The 26748-nt window shown below is 32.7% G+C and overlaps 2 protein-coding genes and 1 pseudogene across 2 annotated transcripts; 2 read left to right on the forward strand and 1 right to left on the reverse strand.

Annotated features, from left to right (window-relative positions):
• Nucleotides 1-6979: 6979 nt before the first annotated feature.
• LOC133204294 (uncharacterized) lies at nt 6980-23850 on the forward strand. Its single transcript, XM_061340025.1, has 11 exons — nt 6980-6998; nt 7864-8099; nt 8487-8674; nt 12420-12542; nt 12854-12949; nt 13577-13619; nt 21172-21511; nt 22126-22212; nt 22533-22647; nt 22783-23085; nt 23611-23850. Exons 1-11 carry the CDS (start codon nt 6980-6982, stop codon nt 23744-23746), a joined length of 1686 nt encoding a protein of 561 aa, XP_061196009.1. The 3' UTR covers nt 23747-23850.
• On the reverse strand, nt 15457-17011 carry LOC133204207 (uncharacterized; annotated as a pseudogene).
• A 907-nt stretch (nt 23851-24757) lies between the features above and the next one.
• Nucleotides 24758-26741, forward strand: LOC133204012 (uncharacterized). Its single transcript, XM_061339799.1, has 3 exons — nt 24758-25425; nt 25641-25818; nt 25934-26741. The coding sequence occupies exons 1-3, from the start codon at nt 25360-25362 to the stop codon at nt 26443-26445; spliced, it is 756 nt and encodes a 251-aa protein (XP_061195783.1). The 5' UTR covers nt 24758-25359; the 3' UTR covers nt 26446-26741.
• The last annotated feature ends 7 nt before the right edge of the window (nt 26742-26748 follow it).

Raw genomic sequence — 26748 nt, forward strand, 5'->3', positions numbered from 1 at the left:
ACTGACTCTAGATAAAAAATGTGGGAAATACGTACGATCCACTCAGAGTGGATTTACATGTTATTTTCAAAGAAATCATGTTCATTTTTTTTTTTTGACTAAATAGGGTGCAGGAAGGGTTCAAACAAAAATTTACAATTGGGAATTTAAAATAAAGGTGTTTGATTCCTAGTCCGCAATTAAGTACATGTAGGACTTTAGTTTTTTTCTGACCATAGTAGAACAAACTTAGATGGAGGATTTAACCAGAACTTTGGTGACTGACTCAGCTGACCTAGTTGATCAATAGCTCACACTATCAATTAAAAAGAAAACTAACGCAAACATGTTGATTAGAAACTTGGAAGTCTTATTACTTTATTCCGCATAAACTTGGCTCAAGTGTTTAGAATATATTTTACTTGTCAGCAGTCCAAGTTTTTTTTTCTAATATATTTATAACTGATGTCATTTTTTATGACATTTCTTATAACAATTTGATATGGTTTTCAATTTATGGGGAAAACCCCATTTTATCCGTTTACATGAACCTTACATATTAACATTGGTAATGAAAGACTTGATATTTAGTGTTCAATTTCTTGCCTTAGCACCTACGGAGTTTAATGATCATTTGTGATCCTCACCTAAGAGGGGTGATCAAAAAGTTCGCGAACTAATTGAATAACTTCCATACAGAAATAGAATTATAAGTCGGTGTTTAATATTTTTTAAAAGAAGTCCTCTCCAATTTTAATGTACATCTGCCACCGTTCCGCCCATGCGAGAATCATGTAATCCAGGCGGTCACGTGACATGTTCCGTAGTGTTCTGTTCATAGAAGCTAAAAGATTTTTCCGAATCTTATGTTTCTTACCATGCAAGTTATTTTTTTAAAACAAGAATAGTCCATTTGTCACACATTGCCAAATCTCGGACGGGTGGATGAGAATATCTTTTCCCAGAATTAGCATGGTGACCATCACAACCCGACTTCTCTGTCTTGGGTGCGTCATTTCCCCATCGATCGTGGATAAAGTATGGGCGCCTTCTTTCTATCATATATGATATGTTTAAGTCTTAAGTTAACGGTATTTTAGGGATTCAATAATTATAATATTCTTAAGATATTCAAGAATATTTTTTTTACTCTAACTGGTGATTTTTTGTAACAAATTACTCAACTAAGGATACATCTCCTCCCCAGCTTATTTTCGCTGGGTACCAGAACAAAGATCATTTTTAATCATCTCCCTTCCTTCACTAAAACAATCAATCCAATTAATGATTGAACTCTTGGAAAGTCTTTTGTCTTCATAAACCTTGTACAAATAATTTTATATGCTACTGCAAAGGAATTTCCAAAATATATATATTAAACTTTACAGCCTTTTGTTGCTTGAGTACGACTGAGTCAGCCATTTTTTGTCACAAGTCATATTGACGTCATTTCCATATTGTGACGTCACAGACATGGATGAAAACAATACGCAACACCTACAATTTATAGAGCATTTTTGACTATCTATGCAATGATAGTTCGCGATCTTTTTGATCACCCCTCGTATGTTTCTGACTTTTATTGATTTATTGAAAAAAGATTTAAACGGGTTTTCATCTTCCTACCCTTTCTTTTTAAAAATAAAACATGAAACAAACTCCCTCTTATTACAACACTGTGTATGTAAATTTGAAAATATCTTCTTTTTTTTTTTTTTTTTTTTTTTTTTTTTTTTGTTTCTACATACGACACTTGTAACCACTGGAACAATCTAGTGCATCTTTGTCATAAACAAAATTTAAATAAAGATGAAGATTCTATGACCTCATCTTCCTTAAAATTCGTTTGCTTTCACAGGAGAGCCAGTATTTGGTTTATCATCTACATAGTTGGATAAACAGGAAGAAGTGAAGCCTTACAAAAATTCATTAATTGCAACAAGTATCTAAGTGAAATAGACAGAATAGATAGGTGGAAAAGGAAGTGCTGCAAGAAAAATACAACTATTAATCTATATTCTATATCTGTATTGTTGGAAGGAAAAACAGAGGAACTGGTCATATCAACGTTGATGATCTTTTTGGTTTTATATATGCCTCAGGCTATGTTTATCATCTCACACCTTCTTTTGTTGTTGTACCTTCGGAAAAACATTTGCTGGTGAGTGGCAATGAAATATTTCTATGTACAATAATAGTATAGATAATACCAAATTCTAAATCATTTTAAATCTTTGTGGGATTCTCTTTTTCCTTATAATTTCTATTTATCTGCCATGAACCAAATCGCTGTTATAGTAATATAACACAACAAAAACACATTACATGTAACCTTCCATCTTTTCCGTACTTAAAGGAACCACACAAGCACTTTATTATCTTCCACTTTGCCACTATTGTGATAACTAATGGACGCGGACAATTATAATTAAAAGGCAGTCTCAGTAAGCATCAAATTTTGTATAGAAGTCAGAAATTGATTTTTTAAAAGACAGTCTTTGTGGATAATTTCGGTCACAAATAACAATAAAAATGCAATATTAGTGATTTCAACAATAATAAATGTGTCGTATGCAAGAAAAAAAAAATCTTTAGTAATTAAAAGAATCCTTTTCACATTCAAAACGGGCAAATATTGGATGATATTTTTTTTGCACTGCTATGAAATGTCTAAAGTTGTCTAGATTTTTGCAAACAATACAGCTCTCCAACACAGCAATTGGACAAGTAAAATCAAATACAAATCAATCCATAATCAAATAATGATATGAAAATGAAATTGTATTTCATTGAACTTTATTACACACATTATAGAATCATACTTGGAGTTTGGAGGTATAAAACTTAATTCAAACAGGATAGGCCAAGCCATTTAATTTCTATAATAACATATAATGAATGCTCTGGTGGACATGGAAAAAGGTCATATGCCTGGGTAGATATATATTTTTTAAAGACCCATATGTTTATATCTATCATGTTCTCAAAATATAATCTAGCTAGCAAAAAAATTCTTTTCAAATTTTCATGTTATGAGGGATGTTCGGGAAGTTCGCGGACCATGTCAATCTTCGTTTCAATACTTTCAAGAAATTTAAAATGAGCACATTCTCATATATAAAAATATTCATTTTTTTTTGAAGTTTTAAGTTTCATTCCATTCGACTAAATAGAATGAATTTACTTCATTTTAAAATCAACATGTTTGGTAACCCCGAAGCAGATATTACAACATTATACTGCCAAAAACATAGCGTTGTGAGGTTCTCAAAAATGTTCTCCCTATACATTTCACACAGTCTGGTCTAATATCTGCTCTTTAAAAACATGTCTCTTTCAATTGAAATTTATTTTGCTAAAATTTTTTTCCAGTAGCATAATTTTGTTTGTCAATGTTTTATTTTTTTAACCACTTAACTGTATTTTTACAAGATCAGCTCCTGTGAAGAGTCTTTCTCTTCCCTAGACCTTACTGATTTAACGTTTTTGGTAAAATTTTTACAGATAACCTATTTCCTCACAGATCGTCCTTGACTGATACAGAGTCTATATCATTCAAATACTTCCTGGGTCATTCACACACACATTTATGACTCGCTTTTGATAAATTTCATGCTTCCTACAATATTTTATTCTAGAGTTTTCCAGAGTACAACACAAACATTGTATCGTAAATTGCTGTTACGATGTCACCATCGCCATTTTTTCCTTTTTCAATGAGGACCACCTATCTTTTGAAATATTTTTTTTTCACGAAGCAAACTATCAATTCATAATCTGGAATATGAAACAATGAAACAATTCTTAATTTGAACGTCTACAATCTTTTTCGGTAACATTAATAACTCTTCAAAAGTTCACAGAACCTTTAAACAGAACTTTGGATTTGAAAATTACCTCCATATATTTTAAGACTCTAGACGAGATACAGGAACTTCCATTTAGGGTTCTAGTGTACGATATAACCAAAAAAACTCAGATATCTCTGGTTTTATCCTATATTTATTATCCAAACCGAAAATTCTTGTATCTTGTCTAGAGTCTTGAAATGAAAAGAGGTAATTTTTGAGCAATAAATGAGTGGCTTACAAAAGAGAAGGCTCTACGAGGGATGTCTGAGAGGATTTATATGACAAAAGAGAAGTTTCTCGAATGGAATGTTGTCAAGTTTCAGTAGGTTAAGGATTGATATGTTAATAAATACAAGCTAGGTACCTTGTAAAAAGAAATAGATGGGGTGGCCCCATATACGAAATAAGTGCCTGTGGTTCATCTGCCAAGTGTTCATAGTTAAGCCTTTTTCCAAGAGATATGTATTCTTGGTAGATTGGCAGAAAGAAATCTTAATGTTACTTTTATAGATTTCAAAACTTAACCATCTTTCAAGACATGAGGATTTTTTTCTTCACTGTTACATATTTTCCAAAAAAAATATTTGTCTTCCCTCCAAAGAAACACGTCTTTGATCAGACTATTTTACTGAGTATATCTTTTTTTCTTACTCTTGTATAAATGGATCACATGTTAAAGCATTTCAATCAATTATACGACAATACCTGAAATTGTATGCATATTCTTCCCGTTGATTTCTACAAAGTTCTGTGAAAATTATATTCTAATTACACAGAAAATTGAAGTAGATCTCTTTACCTAATAAAAGCTACATTTGCAAATTCCCCCAGCATCCATTCTGACCAGAAATGAGTATATTGTCATTGAAATACACATACATGTACGTTAATAATCTGAAACTAGAACCTTTGCTTTTACAAGTTATCTTATATGTCACATTGAACTGACCTCAACGGTGATACATAAATACCTCAAGATTTATGTGGAACTTGGCAATATATATCCTTAAAGTAAGCAATGCATTTAACAAGAATGCTTACATAAGCATTAAACCCCCAAGAAAAACGAACTCTTAGCAGTGAACGTATTTGTTCTGTACTGAAAGTTAAAATTAAGGTTAAGCACCTGATTTCACCTCTTGAATTTCCGGGGGTCCGTGTTGTATGCCTGTTCACAGATTTGAATTTTTTTTAAAGATCAATCACTGTTCGTTATCAGCTTTATCATTCTACCCATGGCAACAAGAAAAAAACTTCGTGCAATTAATTCACATTTTTTTTATTTGCAGAAAACACTTTTAACAAGAAAGGAACATTTCTATAACGAGTCAACATATTTAGCTAGAGTTACTAACAAAGATGAAGTAAATAATTGCAAATTTTATTTGTTTCCATGTAAACAGTAACCATTGTAAAAAATAATAATAATAATAATAAAATGTGGAAAGCACAGCTTCAGTGGGTGATTATCATTTCTGTGACGTTTATTGAAATTATCCAAGCCATCTGCAAGAACATTTGCAGACAAAATTATAGGTCTAGAAATATCGATTTACCACCCCGACTTCGTTCAGGGTGATTTAAATATATGTGGTAAATCTTCTAAGGGAAGCCGTCTGTTATAGCCAAAAAAAGTGAAACAATGTAGTCACCGTGATATGCATTATGCAACGACATAAAAAAATGTAAATCGATGCAAGTGTGATTTACATAAACAGCGAACAGCTAAAACTTACAGGATATAATCAAGATGCTTGAGTAACAATCTTCAAATCTTGAAAGTATCAAATCGATATTGAAAGTGTAGATTTAAAAATAAAAGCAGAATCTATGAAAATTGTTCAATACAATATTATAATGCTAATGCAAAACCTGAATTGTCACATAAAATTTGCATTGAAATGACTTACTCTTTTGTGAAAGACAATACTATAAAATATGAGTTAGAGTTATGTACAATGCAAATCAATCTAAAACAGCCTGAAATGCAGTTACCTTACATAAAGCCTTTAACTCATTCGTTTAGGGAATTTTAATAAAGAAATGAAAACATAATTGAATATGAAAATAACAAAAAATAAATAAATAAATAAATAAAGAACAAATAAAATAAATAAATATATAAATGCACAGATGAAGGATTCCTTTTCATTTTATGATAAGGTTAATGTATTTTTATTTGAAGACTGCACATTTATTAAGTCAAATCGTCATATCTTTTTGATTTCTTTTTTAGATTATTCTATTTCTTACAATCCTGACCCTGAAGAATTTACATCATTGTCCTATCAGCTTTTACGATAATACTTCAGGAAAATTCCAAACATGAAGTCAACAATAATAAAGGAAGTCACACTCTGGAAAAAACTTCTCGTATCACCGAAATTTTATGTCTGGTGTGTTGTCGTCCAAGTATTTATTCTTGCCACTTTCATTTCCCAAAGGAACTCCAACAAAGATGACCTGATGTTAGTTATCAAAGAAAGGAAAGTACAAGAGGAACTCTTTAATAGCAGAACGGTGAATTGTAAGATTATTGTCAAGAATCTTTATATATATATATATATATATATATATATATATATATTGAAAAAGTGTTGCTTTATGTTTCAGTAAAAAATCAAGGTATTCTGTTTCTTGATAAGGGCAACAACTTATAAAATCAAGCCTTGATATTTTAAACCTAAATTTTATACTCTATTATATTTCAAGATCAGGATACATTCTTATAAATGTATTTCTTATTGAACTGATTACATTTTATGTAATTTAAAAAGTTGTGACCAGAATGACCTTTAAGTAATTGTCAACCACCATAATGTTCGGAGGAATCCCTTTATATATATATATATATATATATATATATATATATATATATATATATATATATATATATATATATATAATGATATATATTTGTCTTCAGGTTCAGTATGGAATACATCAGAGCCAATACCAGAAACAAAATGTCCAATAATTTCACCGTATCTAAGTACAGTATACTTTTTGATATCTTTTGTTCTATTTGCGATATTGCAATGTAATTTTATACCTTTTGTCAATATGACTTATAGAGGACCTTGTGAAGGAACATACTGTCCTTTTGTACATATTGTCGTCGGTGACAATAGTTACCAATGGACGACAATATGTACATGTACCATGAGGGTAGGTACTGCACATATTATCGCCGACGACAATATGTACAGAACGACAATACGTACCATTACACCTCGTTTGATTTTGAGGTCAAAGAATAGCGTCAGATATTCTAATTTCCACAAATAATTTTCAGAGGATCATTTACCGGTCACGGTAGCCTAGTGGTAGGGCGTTCGCTTTGTGATCGGAAGGCCCGGGTTCGATTCTCATTCTCCGCGCCGCGTCAAACCTAAGACGTAAACATAGGTAGTGACAGTTCCTTCGGCAAGCGACCGGCATTAGAAGTGAAAGTCATTGGTCTTTTGAATATGACCTTAAAAACGTAGGTCCCGTGTCACTGTAGGCGTTGGCACGATAAAGAGCCCTCAATGCTCAATGGCCCTGAGTGTGGAGTATAGGTCTAAATTTGAAGCCCTTCACCTTCGTATTTATATGAGTGAAAAATTCTCGAATGGGACGTTAAACAATATGCAATCAATCAATCATATGATCATTTAAGTTCTCTATAAGGTTTTGCAATGACAAGTTTTTAGATCATGATTTTTTTCTAACTTAGAAAATATCACTTTTGCCTTTAAGGCAAAAAGGTGAAAGGACAAGGTCGACTTTTTTTTCTTTCGCCATCTGCATTTTGTCAGGTCTTCCACACATTTCTTTTTCCTTAAGTGGAGAACACAAATTTCTTGAATTAGTTTGTATTAATATATATTTTCTTCTCAGAATTTCATTAATTATTTGCAGTACAGAGGTTTTCCTTTAAATTACATAAATTCTCCAAAATATGATATTAATGTATATTCAACACATTGAAATACTGGAGAAATTGGTTTTAAAAATAATCAAAAACGTTTATCTATTTACATTTTTTTAGTTGGTTATAGAAAACCTGACATCAGCGGTGAATTTAACTTGGAGGACACGCCACAGAAATTTACCTCTGTCAGGTGCGGGGGACGTTTCCGACCTTCGAACTGCAAAGCACATCAGAAGGTGGCGCTACTTATTCCTTTCAGGGACAGATACGAACATTTGAGAATATTTATTCACCACATACACCCATTTCTAATGAGGCAGCAATTAGAATATGGAATTTTTATCATTGATTTGGTAAGTAAATAATTATATGGGAGTAACAAATGAAAATATAATATTCAAAAAATAAAACTATTCCTCGTTGGAAAAAAATTCATATCACATCAATTCTGAGTGGCTTTCAATGAACAAGTAAAGCAATAACAATTTCATATATATGAAATATGTTAAAATGCATTATATGTTTTTTTTTTTTTTTTTTTTTTTTTTTTTTTGTATTTATATATTATTTTTATATTTTTGAAGTCCTGAAAGGTAGGTACATGTCTGCTACAAATGTTATATATATATATATATATATATATATATATATATATATATATATATATATATATATATATATATATATATATATATATATATATATATATATATATATATAAAATGAGCCTTTTTTCCCAGGATGAGAGAATACAGTTTAACAAAGGTCTCCTTCTAAATGTGGCGTTCCTAGAGGCCAGTAAGGAATATGATTATGACTGTTATATTTTCCACGATGTTGATCTGCTTCCAGAAAACGATTACAATCTTTATCGCTGTTCTGATCTGCCGCGTCATATGTCTGTAGCCGTGGACAAATTCAACTACCAGTAAGAATCATGAAGCGTCTTATTCACAGAAATTTGATATTGCACCCATTTTATGAAATTCAAAAAAGGGACCAAATGTTTACGTGTTAATACAATGTACCTCTATATTGTCTTTAAATTTTACATCTATAAGTTTGTCCCACATAAATGCTTCCATTTACGATGGAAACAATTTCAAATAAATGTTGAATAAATGTTTTCAAAGTAAATATCATGTATCATCGTTTCCAATTTTCGTCAGATTGGAGACGTGGAATTTTATGCTAACAAGTATGACAGGATTTTTAAAAGTCTACGGAAATTCTTAATGTAAATTACGGATATTTCTCTTTAGCGCATCACGTAATTATTTCCATTTTCTGAGGTTGACATATAATATGATCCCTAATTTTTCAGAAGCATGTCTGACGGCTCCCATTATTGTTACTTAATGTAGCAAAATATTTAACAGCTAGCAGTTGAAAAGTTAAATTGATACCTAACGATTCAACTGTTTTCCACCATTCATTCTTAAACTAATCACACAAGCGTCTGACTTTCACATAAAAAAGTGCAATTGAAATTTTATTTAAAAAAGCAATTTTCATTAAACTCCTTTGATAATTCACTTTTAACCGTTCACGGGAGCTCAGTCGGTTGAGCGCTCGCTCCGTGATCGGGAGGTCGTGAGTTCGAATCTCGGCCTCGACTGACCTAAGTCGATAAAAAAAATGGGTAGCAACTGTTCCTTCGCCATGCGCTCGGCACTTTGAAGTGAAAGTTGCGGGTCCTTCGGATGAGACCCTAATAACATAGGCCCCGTGACACGGCAGGCGTTGGCATGATCAAGATCCCTCACTCCTCAATTGCCCTAAGTGCCGAGTAAAGGTCAACATTTGAAGCCCTTCACCGGCACATGTATATGGTGACGTCTCAATATGAGTGAAATATTCTCGAATGGGATGTAAAACAACATACAATCAATAAATCAGTAATTCACTTTCCTTGATTTCCAGGGAAATATCGATTTATCGAGGTTTAAATGATCTAGAGATTTTAATTTTTCACTTTTCTGAATTTTAACAAACCTTTATTTCAATCCCTTAATTCATATCACTCGCTGTCGACAGTCGTAGGCTAAAAGGAATATTCACATCAGATAGCCTCGGAGTGTGTGCAAAGTGTAGGTCGCGATCGACAGCACATTCATGTTTCTGCTGTACCTCTCAATCCGATATGCGTTATTCTCACATGCCTCATTTATAGATTATGCATTTATTACATGTCATTTAGCTCTTAAAATCCACTAGCACCTTAGCGCAGCCTGTTTCCAATTCAACTGTATCTTCACCAGAATTAATCCTTGATATGTTCTTTTTTTATCTGCATCCAATTTCATAGCAACCCATATTTACATGTACAGGTACATGTTTGGTCCTTGGATTTAAAATGGTTTCATAGGAATCATTCAAACGTCGTGTTTTAGATATTTTGAGAACTTGTGAAACCTTTGGGCAGTTGATTCAGGTAAACATATCTACCCTGAATCGTCAAAAACACTTGAATGTGTTTCTATTGGATTTCTTGTACTAAGGAACTACAACGCTGAATAGATGGATGGTTTCGTTCTTATTGAGGCTGTCATAGGTGATTTTTAGGTCACCTGAGTCACTCAGGTGACCTATTGCTATCCGTTTTTGTCCGTCGTGCGTCGTGCGTTAACATTTGAACATTTTTAGCTTCTTCTCTGAAACCGCTCAACCAATTTCAACCAATTTTGGCATATAGCACCTATGGGTGAAGGGGAACAAAAATTGTGAATTTCATGGTCCCTGCCCCCCTGGGGCCTGAGGGGTGGGGCTAAAACCACTAAAATTAATGCAATCTTTAAAAATCTTCTTTAACCCTGGACATCAAGCAGTCAAACTGTTGGCATGATTGTAATAAGGATTGAGGCCTCTACCAAAATTGTGAAATTCATGGCCCCCAGGGTCAGGGGTTGTGGTGCTAGGGTGGGGCTATATACATCATATAGTGAAAGTGCATTATTTCTTTGAAAATCTTCTTCTCTGCTCCTGGGTATGAAATAAACTAACTAAGTACATAATTATGATGAGCAAGAGTGCCTCTACTAAAATTGTGAATTTCATGGCCCCAGGGTCAGGGGTTCTGGTGTTGGGGGGTGGGGGGGTCTATTGATTATATAGTGAAAATGCATTAAATCTTTGAAAATCTTCTCTGCTCCTGGGCATGAAATAAACTAAGTACATAGTTATGATAAGCATGGCTGCCTCTTCCAAAATTGTGAGTTTCATGGCCCCTGGGTCAGGGGTTCTGATGTTAGGGTGGGGCTTTATTGATTATATAGTGAAAGTGCATTAAATCTTTGAAAATCTTCTTCTCTGTTCCTGGGTATGAAATATACTAACTAAGGACATAGTTATGATGAGCATGACTGCCTCTTCCAAAATTGTGAATTTCATGTCCCCTGGGTCAGGGGTTCTGGTGAAGGGGGGGGGGGGGCTCTATTGATTATATAGTGAAAATTCGTAATTTCTTTCAAAATATTTTTTCTACTCCTGGTTATAAAGCAAAGAAACAAGTGTATAGTTATGATGAGCAAGGATGCTTTTACAAAATTTTTTTTAAACTTGTGGTCCCAGGGCTTCTGTTGTTTCTCGGGGGGGGGGGGGGGCTCTATTTGATTATATAGTGAAAATGTGTGAATTCTTTGAAAATCTTTAACTAATTGCATAGTTATGATGATGAGGGTACCTCTTCCAAATTTGTAAATTTTCATGACCCTAGGTCATGGGTTCTGGTGTTAGGGTAGGGCTGTGTTAAATAGTAAAAATGCATTATTTCTTTGAAAATTTCCTCTGCTCCTGGGCATATTGGAAGCAAACAGAGTAAAAGTTTTAATAAGCAAGGTATTTTTACCAGAATTTTGAACATCTGGACCGTTTAGTCAAGTGTTCTGGTCCTGGCCAGGGCTCTATTAATTTGTATTCTACTGAGTGAAGTTATTCCCCTTTGCTATTCACCTTTGATAATTAATCACTGTAGATAATGTATTTGAAAGGTTAATAAAATAAGAGAATTATGCAAGAACATTTATTGTATAATACAAAAAGTACTTTCGTAGTTTTGATAATCAGGTAGACTTGGAAATAATAGATGAATAAAAATGAAACAAAAATAACTTATCTTTTTTAAATGTTCTTCAAAGGCCAAATTAGGCCAGTGTGAGAAGTAATAATGTAGACATTTTGTTAAAAGTCTGCATGGTAATAGCGATAAATTGGGGAAAAAAGAAAGATACTAGAACAAGTATTTTGTTGATCTTCATCATACTGTTTTCCTTGCTATTGGGCAACAAAGCTTCATTTATCAGTTTATGGATCCTTTAAATTGTTGTACTCAGGTGACCGTTAAGGCCCTTGGGCCTCTTGTTTTAAATAACATAGATATTAGCCCTCGATGGAGACTTTTTTCTATGAACTATTCAACACCATCGAACTACGTGTATTTATCTTTTACATGCTACCTATTTACGATGTTGAATAATGATGCCTTTCCGGGGTGATGGCCATATTCTCAATGTTACAGCACTGTAAACTTTGAATTTTACCGCCTCTCTATCTAGATAAGCTCGATGGTTCCCGACAAAGGGTAAACGAGCAGGTTTTTTTTTTTTTTTTTTTTTTTTTTTTTTTTTTTTTTTTTTTTTTTTTTTACTTAGGATGATGAACCCTTATTATTCCAGATTGCCATACGTTGAAATATTTGGTGGTGTATCAGCCATGACAAAGGAACAAATACTATTTATCAACGGATTTTCCAACAAGTTCAGCGGCTGGGGAGGGGAGGACGATGACATGTACAACAGGTAAGCTTAATAAATGTGTATGGTCATTATATGTGCATAAATAACACAATGTGAACAAAGGCTATATTTCTGTAGCGAATTTTTTTTTTTTTTTTTTTTACAAAATTGTAATGCATGCGTATATTGTATTTGCTCTTTACATAGCTTGTGTATTCATCTCAAAGCTTTTATAGATGCATCCGGATCTTATTACAATAGCTTTTGATGATTCTTTTATTTTAACGTTATGAATAATATTTAAAAATATTTCTAAATTTTTCAGAAAATTTTAGGAGTCTTATTTAATTTTTCAAACAACGTCGTTTTTACAGACTTAAATTTCGTCACATGTCAGTTCTAAGAAGTATGAATGACGTCTCAAAATACACGATGCTCAAGCATAAACAAAGTCCACCTAATCCTAAAAGGTATATATATATATATATATATATATATATATATATATATATATATATATATATATATATATATATATATATATATATATATATATATATATATATATATATATATATATATCTCAGAGGAAGAGGAAGGTAAATCATCTTCTGAGGCAACTGTTATTTATGAGAATTGTAAAATTTTGGAGCGAATATTTGTTATTTGATATTTTTTGTTTGGGGATGAGGGTGGAGGGGTGGTAGTGATCATGGGGGTGATTCAGATTTCATCTTTTTGCCATAAATATCCTGCACAGAATCTTTTCAAACAGCCTTTACTTGTTATCTTCGCAAACAAACATATTCGGGTATGTGAAAAAGGAAGAGATACAAATAATACATTTTTTTTTTACATTATTTGGCTTTCAATGGATATACTGTACATCTAATTTCTCTGATGACTCTTCAAGTTTGCAATAACCTACTTGTAGATAAAAGTATATATGTGTTTGGCATAGTAAAAACTCGAACGTAAGCCCTACTTATCATACGAAATACCAGTCTCTAACTTTAATGTAACATTGAATCTGTTCCTGCATTTGTGTAGTGCATTAAAACAAATGTTTGTCTCATTTTTATTTTATTTTCAAACAGATTTAAACTGATAAGCACAGGAATGAAACGAATGGGGCGGGACGGGGTAAAAAACTTGAAGTATACAGTTATGAAGAGGACAGATTATCCGTGGTATACATACATCAAAATTACATTGTAACGGGTTTTTTTTTCTGCTTTTTTCGTGTTCATCTTTATTGTTGTAGAACGACCAAGACCCTGCAGGATTATATATTAAAATAAAAATAATAAGAAAAAAAAAATAAAACGCCCTGTGTTTTGATTCTTTTTGATTTAATGAAACTTCTTCCTTCTATTTATGAATTTACTTTTTTTCGGAGAGGAGTAATGATCAAGAAATTAAAGATTTTTTGATAAGCACACACATCCTAACAATTGCTCTAGAAATTTCAAATTGTACGTAAATGTAGGGGGTTATCAAAAAGTTTGTGGACTGATGCAATAAAATTAATACTTGGTAGTCTGTGCTTACAAAAAAGAACATATAACAACAAAAGTGTTGAAAATGTAACTTGATATATTGATAATTTGGCCAATATATCATTAAAGCAAAAGAAATCGAATGATGATCTGACGCTGTCGCTGTTGAGTTTTTATGATGTTCGACAACGTGATTGATTCAAATGTCCGATCCCACCGTCTCAACTCACTTTTTTGACGAGATTACCTGTTTCTTTTTAATGCAAAACTGACTGAAAACCATTTTGTGTATATGACCTAAAAATAAAATAGAGAAAAGCTGTTTTAAAAACACAATTGTAAACCAACATTAGGATCTAAATAAAACAACATTTTCAGAAAACACTTTTTTATTGATTACAAAACTAAAGCAGGAGGCGACACAAGCCACATCCTAGCCCCAACAGACGAAAATTCAAAAGCATCTACGCCACTAGTCCCTGGACACCATGACTTTGAATAGAAAATTTGACACTTTATATTGTAATGGGTCGCAAATGCATCAATATCATGTAGACCATATCTTTTGCACAAAAAATTGTACACAGCTGATTCCATACCCCAGTTGCCCCTATCTGTCTGCCTACTGAGCAAATCAGCTTTCTGATTTTTATCTCTAAGATTTCATTTCGGATATGATGTAATTTTTCATAATTTCAGAACTGAAAAATATCAGATGCTTTTACCTGCAAGTTTTTTTTCTTGCTACCCACCTTAAAAAATATGAGAAACATTTTTATTGTCATTGAAAACTGCGAGAGAGACACCTTCCAGACTATCTGAATGTGTATAAACCACCCTGTGAACTGACTCTAACTCTCGCCAAGTAGAACTCGTACGACACACCTTCGTATCCAAAGAACCACAGACATTATCACCGCCCTTATGAACAACCATATTCCAACCCTGTTGTGATGAACTCTTGTCTGAACGCTGTACATTTGAGATAATATATCCCCCATAACCTGTATCGGATGCGTCACTTAATAATTCAAAGTCTCTCAAATCTGATACGTTTATGGTTCTTAACAATGCCCCACTTATATTTAAATTGTAAATATTTTCTGACCAAAATAATATTTTCCGAATTGCATTTCCTAACTAAAATATGTTGCTATTCCAACTGGCCCGAGACTCAGCAAAAAAAAAAAAAAAAAAAAAAAAAATCTAGTCATAATGCAAATCACGTTTCCGAAGACAGCCTTCATACTAATATTCTGATCAACCAAGCAAGCAATCAGCCTAACGTTGAACATGCATGAAAAAGCTGATTCCTTCAAAACTTCTTTTGTTTTTAAAGATGTTCTAATAAATCTTTCGTGTGAAACTTTAACAAAATCTTTTTTGAAAATCCCACTGCAAACCAAACCAACTACATTCTGTGCTGGGTCCCACTGACATTTATCATGCGCTAATAAAAAAAAAACAATTTTTGTAACTCATTTTGACAAAAGAACTGACCCTCCAAGCATCAGACCGTGAAGAACTACCACTCGGGCCATCATCTAGGTACATGACAATCTTCACTTTATCAGACCTCATAAATTTAACAAAATACTTGGTGACCTTAGAAAATATGTACCCTGCCGTTGATAAACCAAAAGGCAGAACGTTAAATATGAAATAACTTTTGTGCCCCTTATTGTCTAGGTAAACCCTAAATATTGTCTTTGCTCTCGGAATATGGATATATGGTGAAAGCTACTTGAGGTCAAAGCTGAAAACAAAATCACTGCAATCAAAAACTTCCCTTGCTACCTGTGCGTCTTCATATCTATATTTTTATTTGTATAAATGAACATTAACGTGCCCGTAGTCTAAAACCAACCTAGGTCTACCTGATGTATTATAAGCCACTGTGAGTGAATATACATGTACCACTGCAGGTTTATGACTAACCTCTGAAATGCAGATTTTTTTGCCAACAAAGACTTTACCTCTAATGTAACAAATTCAGAATTTTCAAAGAAAGACCTATTGCTTTTCAATTCTTCATCGGCTGGGACTGTTTTGAAAGGAATTTTGTAACCCTGAGAAATGATATCTGTAATATAACTGTTAGCACCTGTTTCGACCCACCTATCCAAACAACTTTCTAAAAAATGACCAACCGGACTTACACGCTGTGTGGAGCATTGATCCGTGAAGGACAACAATGAAAGAGCATTTGAATAGATTTCTTTGTCTGAATTTATAGAATCTCTGATTTATACAAGTATCTAACATACTTATCTCTGACTCGTTGATTTTCTTCCTGCAATCCCTCGCCCAATGACCATTTCCACCGCACAGGAAGCAAGTTCCTGGTTTGGATATAGGTGACTTTTTCTCTTCCTTCTTCAGTTGTGTTCAGGGTGTTGTCTGAATGAATAGTCATAGGATTTTCGTGTGGCTAGTTGCTCCTTCTCCTTCTTCTCAGCTCTGGTCTGTGCTCTCATGATCTTTTTCTCGTCTTTGGAATCCTCTGCAATAGGGTTTGCTTGATATTCGACCACAACTTTACATCCGAAGGGAATTGAGTCGGTGATTTTAATTAACTTTTGCCTTTTAGTGAAGAGTTCAGTACCTTCTCCTATATTCGACCTTGCTGTATTCACGTCTAATGTAATGTTGGTGCTGCCCAGGCAAGCATCAGCTTCTTTGAGTTTAGTGATAACCTGAGCGTTTCCTCTGTATTGCGCTTCATCTCCATGTCTCTTGAACTTAAAGGTGTCGTAATTTTTTTTATTCTATCTTTGCCAGCATGGAAGAGGAAAGCTCTTTCTGAGTGGTCTCCATAGATATTTGAATTTTTTTTAAAAACTTTGATCCATAATGTCTTGCATACTAGTCAAAATTTGATTTTGCGAGGATTCGACTGCTTTTTGACTTCAGAACTAGTTACTCTCTGTATATCAAGATTAATGCCGGCTTCCCCGACATCTTCCATTTTGATGTGTCTTCTTTGGAAGACAGGCTAAAACTAATTTCTCGTGCTATTTGAACACTTTTCATAGACTAATACCACGTGACTTTATACTCCAATTTCATTGGATAATTTATTTCCGAATCCATAAGACAATTATATTCCGCTAAACTCCGTACCGCGGAAAATATTAATTCACACTGAATTGATCTTGACAAGGAGCACAAGGCGAGTGTGACCGGTCAAAAGGGGATGCTGACTCCTCCATGGCACCTGATCCTTACTCTGATGTTTTTAGATGTCCTTCTTTGGTCTGCTTCAAATTTGTATTGTTTTAATGGACTTTTGATATGGTGGCATATTTCTGCCTCCTACATGCAAGAAAAAATGTTAACATGCAACATTATTATCTAGACATGCTACTTATTTATGTCTACGCAGCACAGTTAAGGCTATAAAAAGGGGGCGGGGCCTAATCTGTACGGGAAATATTAACTATGACATCATACAAAACTAACAATTCTTGAAAATGCCACAAAATGAAATAGTTGCTATTGTAAAATGTAGGAAACCATCAAACTACATCAAAACTTACTTCAGCATGCTGTTTTGTCATTAGATAAATCCTATATAGCAAGGTATAAACGAGTCACTGATCGCAATGCTCTTGTCGATGTGACGTCACTTCGTAAAACTTGACGCAGTTTGTATGCAGTGAGAGGCGGATCAAGTAATATTTTCACAACGAAAAATGTGTTTTATGATTAGATAAAATATTATTTGCAGATATTTAAGAGGGTATTAACTTGGATTCAATGTCTTCTTTATGATTTTATTCATATATTTTCCGTACACTTCCTATTTAATTTATACCGCTGTATATTTGTATGCAAGTGCATCGGAGGGTAATGTAAGTGTCTTAATAAATCGATCTAGTGCAAGGGCATACACTCAATGGATCATAGTAAGCTTTTACAAATAAACTCTAGAAGTATTAAGGTATTTGAAAAGTGCTGCGATCCTGGTGAAATCTTGAAAATGAATTAATTATATCTATATTTAATGCCGTTGACCAGCAAAAAATTGAGCATGCGGCCATACAAACATGATTTTAACAATGAAATAGCAGTATCAATACAGGATCGCAGCACTTTTCAGAAACTACGATGCGTGTTGAAAATATTTATAAACTTAACTTAGAATTTTAACTTGGTTATGCCCTTGAACTTGTGAAATTTATAGGTGACCTCAATACTGGAAGTATATGTGCTAAAATCACGTGACTGCCACGTCACGTGACAAGTCTAAATATAAAATCTAATCGTCCTCAGTATGTAGTTAATAACGATAATTACATATAACCGATATAAATAAAGTACTAAAAAGAATCGCCATCCTGATTAAGAATATATTTTTAAATCATAAAAATTGCCGATATTTCCATTGGGCACCTTAACTGTACTGCGTACATACAAAATGATTATGTTGACATGCAAATTACTAATATTTTAGAGAATCTTATTTTAATATTTAAAATTACTAACGCTTTTATTTGACATCATACAATCAAGATGCAACAGAATTATGCAGACATTTGATTTATTTATGTCAACATGCAAGATAACTACGTAAACATGCAACTTATTTATGTCAACATGCAAGATAATTATGTTAACCTGCGAGTTCATTATGCCAACATGCAAGACACGTATGTTGACATGCAACTTATAATCTTGTATGTTGATATAAATATCTTGCAAGTTAAAATATAACTCGAATGTTGACATAAACAAGTCACATGTTGACATAAACAAGTTGATATTGACATAAATAAGTTGCATATAGACATAAATTTTATGTAAACAAAATCATCTTGCATGTTAAAATATAACTAGCATGTTAACATAAATAACTAGCATGTTGACACAAATAAGTCGAATGTCTACATAATTCTGTTGCATGTTCACATAAATAAGTCGCAAGTTGACATACGTATCTTGTATGTTAACATAAGTAAGTCGCATTTCAACATAAATCTGTTGCATTTTTCTTGTATGATGTATACCGTAAGTAAGTTTACCAACATTAAAATTAGATTCTCTAAAAAGATGAGTAACTTTCATGTCAACATAATTATTATGCACGTAGACATAATTATCTTACATGTTGACATACTTTTATTGCATATTATCATAATTTATCTTGCATGTAGGGGACAGAGAAATGCCACCATATTTTGAGCTTGAATATTTCGTTGAACAGGAAAAGGGCTTAAGTGCTACCATTTCACACATTTATTTAAGCTTGAATCGTGCGTAATTAATTGTTTTTTTTTTTAATTTATAATTAATTATTTTACACATATCAATAATAAAATCATTTTAAACATTTTAACTGTCTGGGAATGAAACCATTTAATTAAAATAATAAAACACGACCGTTTCTAAACTGAAAGTAAATCACACACATTTTCACACCACTTCAGTCTCTCCGTGATCGAGTACATTTCAATAAATGTCAGCACTTAAGTTTTTAAGCATGAACAGTGAAACGGGTCATAATTGTTTAACATAAATATCAACATTCAATTTCCGAATATACTTAACCAGAAAAAAAAATATTGTTGATTAATCAGATATACATGTACACATGTATAAAGATTTCCGTTATCTTGGCATATCTTACTGGTGAACACTGATTCCGGACACAATTTTCTGACCAAAAGTTTTCTCTCTACATTGTTGCTTGTTTACTTATTAATCTGCTATAGACTATATCTGTCTGTCTAGCTGACTGTCAAGCTCATTTTCTGCCTCTCTCTCTCTCTCTCTCTCTCTCTCTCTCTCTCTCTCTCTCTCTCTCTCTCTCTGAGTGTGTGTTTGTTTATCTTCCTTACCCCAGTATATATTCTTCAAAATAAGATATTTGCGAAAAAGTTGTAAATGTTCACAGTACATATCATGACGAAAATATGTCCTGCTGTGGGACAAGAAACTTTATCATCCATTCTGCTAGAGGAAAACAAAAATCTTGTTTTGGCATATTGTCGCCAGTGACAGTATGTACCAATGGAGGACGTGCAGTGAGGGTAGACACTATGTAGAGAATAACAGTAAGTACAGTGCATATCCTTTTTACAGAATGAATACATGTCGGGACTGCTAAATGTTTAAATTATATCAGCTTATTTATTCTACAATTTTTTTAAGGCACCAAACTCCAGCTTCTCCCTTAAAACTTGACACACTTGTATTCTGCGAAGTGGAATATGATTCAAATACACGGCTTTTCAATATAATAGTCTTCTGCTCAAAGATTATGATTTTACATATTTATTTATCTTTGATAAAATGCCCTTCAATATTTTTTTTTTTCAAAACCCTGTGTAAAAATTACAAATAAAATACAAACAAATTTAAAGGACATGGTTAAGTGCTTGGCCTCTTGTTTAAGGTTGAATGACTTCAAATTTTTCTTCCTTGTTGATATATACATAACGCAGCACTGTTTGTGAAAATGGAGAAGGCTCAATTACTTTTTATGGAAACAGCAGTGACATTTTTACTGTGTTCACACACTGCAGGTAAGAATTACATATTGTCAATGAAACACACTCTAAGGAATGATTTATTATAACTACCTATCGGACTGTAATTTAATATGGCTAATTTTTATCTAGTTGTTGACAATGAACAATTTTTCTTTGAGTGGATCCAGGATATTTTTCTAGTAGTGTGGTAGGATTAGTGCGTCAGTCAAGTTAGACTATCTGCAATAAGAAGACAGATGCCAACCTTTTTTATATATCAACTTTATTCATTTTTCTATAGCTTTCATTGCTTATACCCTACTTGAAATTTTTTGAACCTTTAAACCGCCATAGACGTTTTAAAAACGCAACTATTACAGGGGTATTTTATCCCAGTTTGTGAACTTATTGTGAACTTATTGCGAACTGTTTTGACATAAACATGTAATAAAGGTCTCTAGCTTTTTTTAAATACATTATTTTCAATCACTAGAATTTTTAATTAATATCAGATTTATGGCAAAAATATATATAAATGGACGTTTGAAAGTGCATGAAGTCTCGGATAATGAATTCTGGAACAAGTAGTTGGGGCTCATGAACTATGCACTGTGTTCAGTTTTACACCTTGGAGAAATTTAGAGAGCAGAAGAGGGGACGATGGGGCATGTTTTCACAAATTTTTATTTTCAAATGCATATATCAATATATACTTTTACAGCTTCACTTATATCAGTAACCAGATGCGATAATGTAGAAAAAGTCGGGTCAGTACTAAATGTAGACTTCATGGAGATGAATCAACCATGCAGCTGCTTAGTGAAGCCTCGCTTTAATGGAGATCTGGTATTCACATCTAACGTTATTCTTTATGACTGTAATACCGAAGTCACAGTTCAGAAAAGCAGTGGTATTAGCGAGGCCTTTGCAGTCCGATGTCCCAGAGAACATACCTCTAAGATGTACACTGTAGATAATTCTACTGTTTTTGAAATAAAGACAAGATACCTCAATACATCAACCGATAAAACCATACATCAGTCAATTCAAGTGTTTCAAGGTACATATATTTCTATAATATATTTCTACAATTTTCATTAAAATAAACAGAAAAAACCTAACCATGAATTAAGATATAAATTTCAAGGTGACAAATCGATCAACTTATCTACTTCAAGTTTTCATTCTTAATTGAATCTTTCTTTGGGAACCTGTCTCTGTCTAAGTAATAACACTGGTAGATGACATTTTCTCTTTGTTTAAAATTATTTCCACCAGCCCGTTTGTTTCAATATATCACTAAAGTCGAATTAATTTTTAAATAATTTCAATGTGCATCTGTGTCAGAATTGTGGAAGAAACATGTAACCCTATTAAGCTTATATTATAACAAGAAAACAGGAAAATTAAGGTAAGTTTCACCCAATATGCCTGAATTTGCATCATTTTAGAAAAGATCACCTCAGCTTCTCAAGAAACTGTCTTTAAATTCATAAGAATATATATTTCATCAAGGTTTAATTCTAGCAACAAATGATCTTCGTCCTTAAAACAAAATATTGAAACTCTTAGTAAAAAATAATTAATCATAAATCTTCTACTTTTAGAAAAAGGCCATTTTAGAAATGATAATAGATTGCAAATGACATACTTGGAGATATCATTTTATTTTAGACAGAAGTTATTCCTCACACATAGCCGTGTCCTGCACTATTGACGATTCAGTAGTTATTCCTTTACAAACAGAAGAAAAATCTCGTGGTGAGTTTTCAAGTCTTTTTGATTTTTTAATTTTTTTCTGTATTATATATGTATGCATGTTTTGTATTTCTCAAAGAAAGAGGGAGAGGAGGATTTACAAGAACGGTTTGAAGTAAATGTTTGCTGTTACAATCAGAAAAATTGTGGCTTTCATGCAATGATCCAAAATTATAATTTTTTGAATGGTGCGTAAGAAAGTGAGCATATCGTTTATAGTCCTGCTCTGGAACAAATTTTAAATGCAAATATTTTTAACAATATAATATTTTAAAACCTGAATGTTTAGATGCAATTTTAAAATATGCAATACTGCATTTCAGATACCACCAGTGATCAAGGACTTCTTATAGCATTAATAGTCTGTGGATTATTGGTAGCTACACTAACAGGAATCATCATCTTCCTAGTTTTTCGTAACATGAGGAACCAGAAAAGGTACACTATAACCTTAAGATACTGAATGTAATAAAGTGATCATTGTTTACTTGTTCGAAAAGTGATATAATTCTAATATTTCTCTTGATAGGAATGTTTTTCGAATAGAGAATATAATATATATGTGTATTGTAGGGATTCCAAAAAAGAAATTAATCAAGAAATTGTTGTAAATCCACCGTCTCCTCCAAATCGTCCGAATTCAGCGTACACAGCACTAAACGCACCTCAGGCTGATAGACAGGCAGAACAACCTTATACTAGACTACACAGTGAAACTGGACCACTGGAAACCTCTACAGTTCCTACAACTCGTCCGGGATCTGCTTATACAGCATTAAACCCTGAACAAACTGGCGGGCCATCAGAACAGCCTTATACAGGACTGAACAGGGAACCAGAATCCAACGAATCTGTGTACCATGAGATTAACCCACTGTATGGCATTTATCATATTTGTTTTGTTAAACTGAATCACCGTTTTTGTAGTTTTACTGCAGCAGTGATAAAAAGTAACACTCCTTGTTCAATTGCACATTTTCAATTTGCAAGAATTTAAAAAAAATGATTGGAGTAACTCTGCATTATATTCGCACACAGGCCTGCTTTCATAGAGTAACATGTATTTTAGGTCAAAAAATATATGTAAAGGTTGCGTACAGAATTTCTATCTATATTTACCTGAATTAATACTTTGGTTTGTTTGATAGCCTGTATAATGATGCTTTTTGTCACAGTTTGTAAATAATATAATTATCTCATATCCAGACTTTTTCATGTCAATACGCAAATCATACTTCATAGAATGGCACCTTCAGTCATGTAAATTAAATATATAACCTAGATCTCGGGAGGGGGTGTCTTTACTCAAAATTGTTGTCGGTATTGCTCTCTTAACCTTCGTTTCATGACACGAAATAATGCCTGTGTATAGTTTAAATTTGTTTGGGCATAATATTTCAGATCGAGAGAAGAAGAGGGTACGGCAACATTAACTAGTGATCAATACATACCGATGACAGGAGGAGGAATTACAGAACGTCGTGTTGTGAGCAACACCAGTGAAGAATATATAAACGAGTCCAATACAAATGTTTAATGCAAAATGTTGAACTTTGAATTCAAACTTTCATTTGATTTTTTTTTCTACTGGTATTAAACGATTCATATGTGAAACGATGACTTAAAAAGGATGAACATGTTGTTTGAAAATTATGCTTTAGTAATAATAAAAAAAGAGGCATGGGTAGTACAGAATGTTCCTAAAGAAAATTAAAAATCAAAAGACCAAAAAAAGCACAGGCATGGGCTTTAAACTAGAAACAGTAAAAGAATAATATAAAATATAGACATAACGAACCGTAATCAAGCTCAAAATTTTATTGAAAGAAATACAAATCGAAAAAAGCATTCGCAGACCTTTAAGAACATCGGCGGTGGGATAATGCCATGTAGGAGTAAGCCTCGACAAAAAAGAAAGAAAAACACGTACACACACGCAAAACTAAATTAAACTATAGTTTACTATAGTTAACTATAGTTTACTGTAGTATAAAAGTTTTTACAACAGTTAATCATTTTTTTTTTTGTAGTATATCAAAGTGATTTTACAATGGATTTGAAATTGTTATATTTTATGTTCTCGAGATTATATATGTGTTTTTTTCATATTAAATGGAACTTTTACTTGTATGTTCACATATTTTTTTCTAAATTTTATATCACTGTTTTCAAATTTAAGAAATTCTCAGCTTTGAAATCTCAAAAAGATTGAAGTGTAAAGTTTCATAGTATGTCGAAGTATCAAAGTTGTTACGATAGTAAACTATTATTACATGTAACTGTAGTACAGTTTTGTAAAAGAGCATCACCTGAGGACTTGTAGTCACTCTTCTCCCTCCCATGTGCTCCTCGTCATGACCGGAAAAGGAGAAAATTCCGTACACAATTTAGTATGTAAGTAATGGTCTTATATACATTATACAATACTACACTACAATTTTGTTTTACATGTATATTATGTATATTCTTACCATTTGTTATTGTCAAGCCCACTTTTGAAATACATGTTTGCCTGAGCTTAAAAATGATTTAAATTCCTTGGAGTTCAAAATTGTAATTTTACTGTTTTTAAAAGTGCTATTACGCAATATTGAACAAGAAATTCCAGTGTATTGAACGTATACCACCTAGACCACAGAAAGTCTTCAAAGTACATAATATATATGCATATTCATTCTTCAGCCATGGTCGATATTATCTGGATATAGTTACATGTATATCGCGGTGACTGTAATCATTCATTTAAAAAAGTATTTTTTTCAGATGGATTTTCATATGCTTTACATGTCTGCTTCTCCTGTTTCTCTGTTACTTCAGTTTATGAAAGGCTTTGAATCTTGCTCTTATTAAGTTTGATACCTACATGCATGATACAGATTTCAAAATGACCAATCTGGAACAAATTGTTCAAAATATACTTTAACGTGTATTCAAATAAACAGATAACGATAATTACGATTTACGATGCAAAAGAATTGCATGGGACAGTATCTACTAGAACTCATTCCATGAACATTTACGCTGTATATAGGCATCAGGTTATTACAGATAATATATCAATTGTAACTTTACTATAATTAAGTATAAGTAGAGCCAATCATTTGATGGTAAAAGGTCCATGCATTTAGACACCAGTGACTGTCGGTAATCATGACTTTTGTGACGATTGTTTGCTTTTTCTGTATTTTCTCAATGTTTGTTCAATCCATTAATCTGGTAAGTAGTTTTCATTTAAAAAAGATATTATTATAAAAATTTCTTGAGATTTTTATCAATTATTTATTTTGATTTTAAGAGAAATTGAAAATAAACTTCTATATAGAAAGATAATAAGAAATCATTGTACTATAAACTATAACATGTACAAGAATTATTGAAGTTTATCGTTGAGTTAATTTTAAAGTTAAACATACATCATATTCTTTCAATAGGATCAATGGATTGTAGAAAGGAAGATGGGAAAAGCAACAATTCACATCCTATCAATAAAAAAATCAACTGACAACACATTTGTGCATTATACTGCTATTTTCAGAGCACCAATAAATACGGAAATGGAAGAATCCAAGAAAGGCTTTTACTGGAAATCCATATCAGAATGGGAACAAGGTTAATCTCTGACCGTTGGTCTATCGTTGTATTTTCAATATTTCCCCTCCGATAAATACATGTTGATTATAAACAATAAAATTTCCTAATGCTAGAATTTGTGTTCTTCTTGCAGGGCCTATGGATAGTTATACTGATACCGCTCTTTACAAAGCAAGCCTGACAGCTCCCCCCAGCACGTACCTGATACCTCCTGTATGGCTCACAACAGAATCTGAAAGATTTAGAATGACATACGCTCCATTTGCAACAATAGAAATGCAAAGAGACTTCAAGTTCAACGATTGTCAATTTCAAGTTGAAAAGCAAGAATCTGAAGCATCTATCAAATATAAAATTACTGTCAAAACATGCGATTGCAGGCGCAGGTTTACAGCTTCAGTTGGAAAAATGACTCCAACTGGATTTAAGAAAACAGCAGGGTTATCTTCCTTGTACTTTTTTGCTGTAAATCTCTATCCAGGTTTCATGATTGATGACCAGATTTCATCTATTATCATTAATCGAACGGCACTTATTAAGGATGGAGTGGAGATCAAGTCATTACAGTTCTTAATTGAACAGGATCAGGATGACTTTTATAACGACTTGATTTATCATTCACAATTCTATTATACTTTAATTTAAGTGAGGTACATATTAATGCGTGCTTGAGAACTGCACTATAGCCATAATAAATAAGTGAAACAGAAAATTTAATTGGGAATTAAATTGTGTATCATAACCTCTCTCTCTCTCTCTCTCTCTCTCTCTCTGTGTGTGTGTGTGTGTGTGTGTGTGTGTGTGTGTGTGTGTGCTATACACATCATGTGTGCATAATGATCATAGAAAATTATGTTCTTTTCAAGATCTGAGTTGCTCAAAAAGAGTTTATGGAAGTCATAGTTCATCCAAAACTTTGACTAGTAAAGCAAACTTTATTTTCTTTTC

This window comes from Saccostrea echinata, unplaced genomic scaffold (genome assembly GCF_033153115.1).
Source record: "Saccostrea echinata isolate AGI-Se365-2 ecotype Australia unplaced genomic scaffold, CSIRO_AGI_Sech_v1 ptg000052l, whole genome shotgun sequence".
NCBI classification, from domain to species: Eukaryota; Metazoa; Mollusca; class Bivalvia; order Ostreida; family Ostreidae; genus Saccostrea; species Saccostrea echinata.